Source organism: Glossina fuscipes, unplaced genomic scaffold, assembly GCF_014805625.2.
Source record: "Glossina fuscipes isolate IAEA_lab_2018 unplaced genomic scaffold, Yale_Gfus_2 79319, whole genome shotgun sequence".
NCBI classification, from domain to species: domain Eukaryota; kingdom Metazoa; phylum Arthropoda; class Insecta; order Diptera; family Glossinidae; genus Glossina; species Glossina fuscipes.
In genome coordinates, this window is record NW_024004602.1 from 169 (window position 1) to 2,392 (window position 2,224).

Sequence of the window (2,224 nt, forward strand, 5' to 3'; positions counted from 1 at the left end):
CAAAGGGATTATATGATGACTTATAATGCATTATGCATATTATATATGGCATTAGTGGAAAACTATACAGCATATACAATTAACCTTATATCCTTCAGTTCTGAGTTAAAGCTATTAAAGCTCTATTTTATTATATTATTAATTATTCTTTGATTTTCGAACAATTATTTAGAGGTTGTTTCTGTTTTATCCTGAACTACAAGCGTCTTGTTCAAGTTCACATATAAAAAATTTGTATTTGTATTTTTGTTTCTTTTTTTCCTCTCTTGTCTAATTGTGTATACGTACGTTGATAAGATTCTCGGTTTTTTTTTTTGTTTTTTTTTTTTTTGCCTATAAGATTCTGTTAAAAACGTGAGGATGGAAAAATTGTGCTTAAATTCTGAAATCGTACATTTTTATAAAATTGTTAAATAGTCCAAGTCTGTTATGTTATAATTTGATAAATTTTTGTAGTTTTTCATTTAAGGATAAAATTATCATTATCATTATTATTATTATTTTATTTATTTTTTTTTTCCGCTGAAGATCGTCTAAATATGATATTCGGGATATAAAGAGAAAAAATTTCAATTGTTTTAATTAAAATGTAGGCGTTTTTTGATTAAAGTTGACTCGGAATTCTCACTCAGCAGCAGTTAAAACGATTACAGAAATTTATTAAATTGAATCATTTTTGAATTCTATACCAAACTATCACGTACAGTGCTTTCTCTTGCGTTACGTATTTGTGCAGCCGCTTGTTGTTGCTGCGATAATGCCTGCTGTGGCTGAATATTCTGGGCGGCTGCAGCATTACCGCCACCATGTTGTTGCTGTTGTTGTTGACGGACTCCTGCGCGATTTACATAGTTGCGCACATTTTCTTCGGTATAATCGACAATACGACGTTTCTTTCTACGCGTGTATTGTTGTTGTTTTAAATAGATTTTTAATATACCTTTCACAGTAATGAAAGTTAGACCACCAAGCAGAGTACGATGTAAAGTATTTTCAATGGATTCGAAAAGTAAACGGCCCACAATTGACGATATCGTTGGTAGAAGTAAAGCTCCACAAAATATACGGGTGGCCGAAACTGGATCCGAGAGAGTTGGTGTAACTGGGTTTTGTGCAGTTTGCTCTTCGTCCTCCTCGCTAGGAAAAATAAATGATCACTTACTATACAATCAGTTTAATAGATATCTAAGCGAAGGGAGAGTCCTATAACGAATTCGACAGACAAGTGTTCAAACACTAAATAAATACATAAACTAAGGAAATAGAAGTAAGAGAAATGGAAATTTTCTGAATTTTCTAGCCAATGGCCTAAAACAAAAGTTCTTTGGATCCATAAAACACACAAATATATAAGTATATATATTTCAACGCTGCCAGACGAAGTTTTAGCTTTCTATGCAATCTAATGCCTTTTTTATATCCAAGTACCTTACGCAGAGCATATTGCAATTGGCAATTGGATATCGCAAAGAAATCCGATTGTATTTTTCTGTCTTTCTTAAATGCTAAATAAAGCTTTTTAGTGTCACATTATTGCTTCGCTTCCTTCCCATAAGGATGGAAGATAATTATTACTTGAGCGAAACGCGCATCCCCTTAATCCGTTCACTATAATTGCTAACGAGAAAATTCTTATTCTTTCCTTATGGTTTGAAAAATTGTGAGAAATCTGTTTTGCAGATTAAGACAATGTTCACTGTACTTACGGGTATGGAATAATAAAACTCATGAGAGGAAATTTTCGAGCCACACTGCGACGATTACGAATAAGCCGAATCACAGCATCTTCCCAGCGTATCATTCGACCTAAAACTAAAGCTACCGGTATTGCTGGCAAACCAATAAGAAGTATTAGCGGGTCCCCATTTTCCATTAATGCTAGTCCTTTTTTATGACCAACAATCTAAAACGCGAAACAAAATAACGCGCTTTAAAGGAAAACGGACAAAAAAGATTTGTGATCCAGTATACATACTTGCAAGAAAGTAACAGCTCCATAAGTCACTGCAGTCCAATATAAAGAACCGACAAAAACACCGGCTGCCAAAAATGGACTAACACGTTTAATCAGATTGTCAAAAGCTTCCAGGATGTTGGCTACTTTGCCCATTTGCGGGAAGACTATAATATATTCTGTTTGGCACTGTTGACAACTGACAGAACGCAGAGCATTGCCTTTCTGTTTTTCATCCACCCAACGATATAGACAACTTTGATGGACCCA

The 2,224-nt window shown here is 34.1% G+C and overlaps 1 protein-coding gene across 1 annotated transcript; it reads right to left on the minus strand.

The window, feature by feature from the left end:
• Window positions 1–482: 482 nt before the first annotated feature.
• On the minus strand, window positions 483–2,218 carry LOC119644021 (E3 ubiquitin-protein ligase MARCHF5-like; the record flags this gene model as incomplete). The annotated part of the gene is made up of 3 exons (XM_038043551.1): window positions 483–1,137; window positions 1,707–1,903; window positions 1,976–2,218. Coding segments are annotated over 3 exons (894 nt in total), but the record flags the coding sequence as incomplete, so codon positions are not given.
• Between the last annotated feature and the right edge of the window lie 6 nt (window positions 2,219–2,224).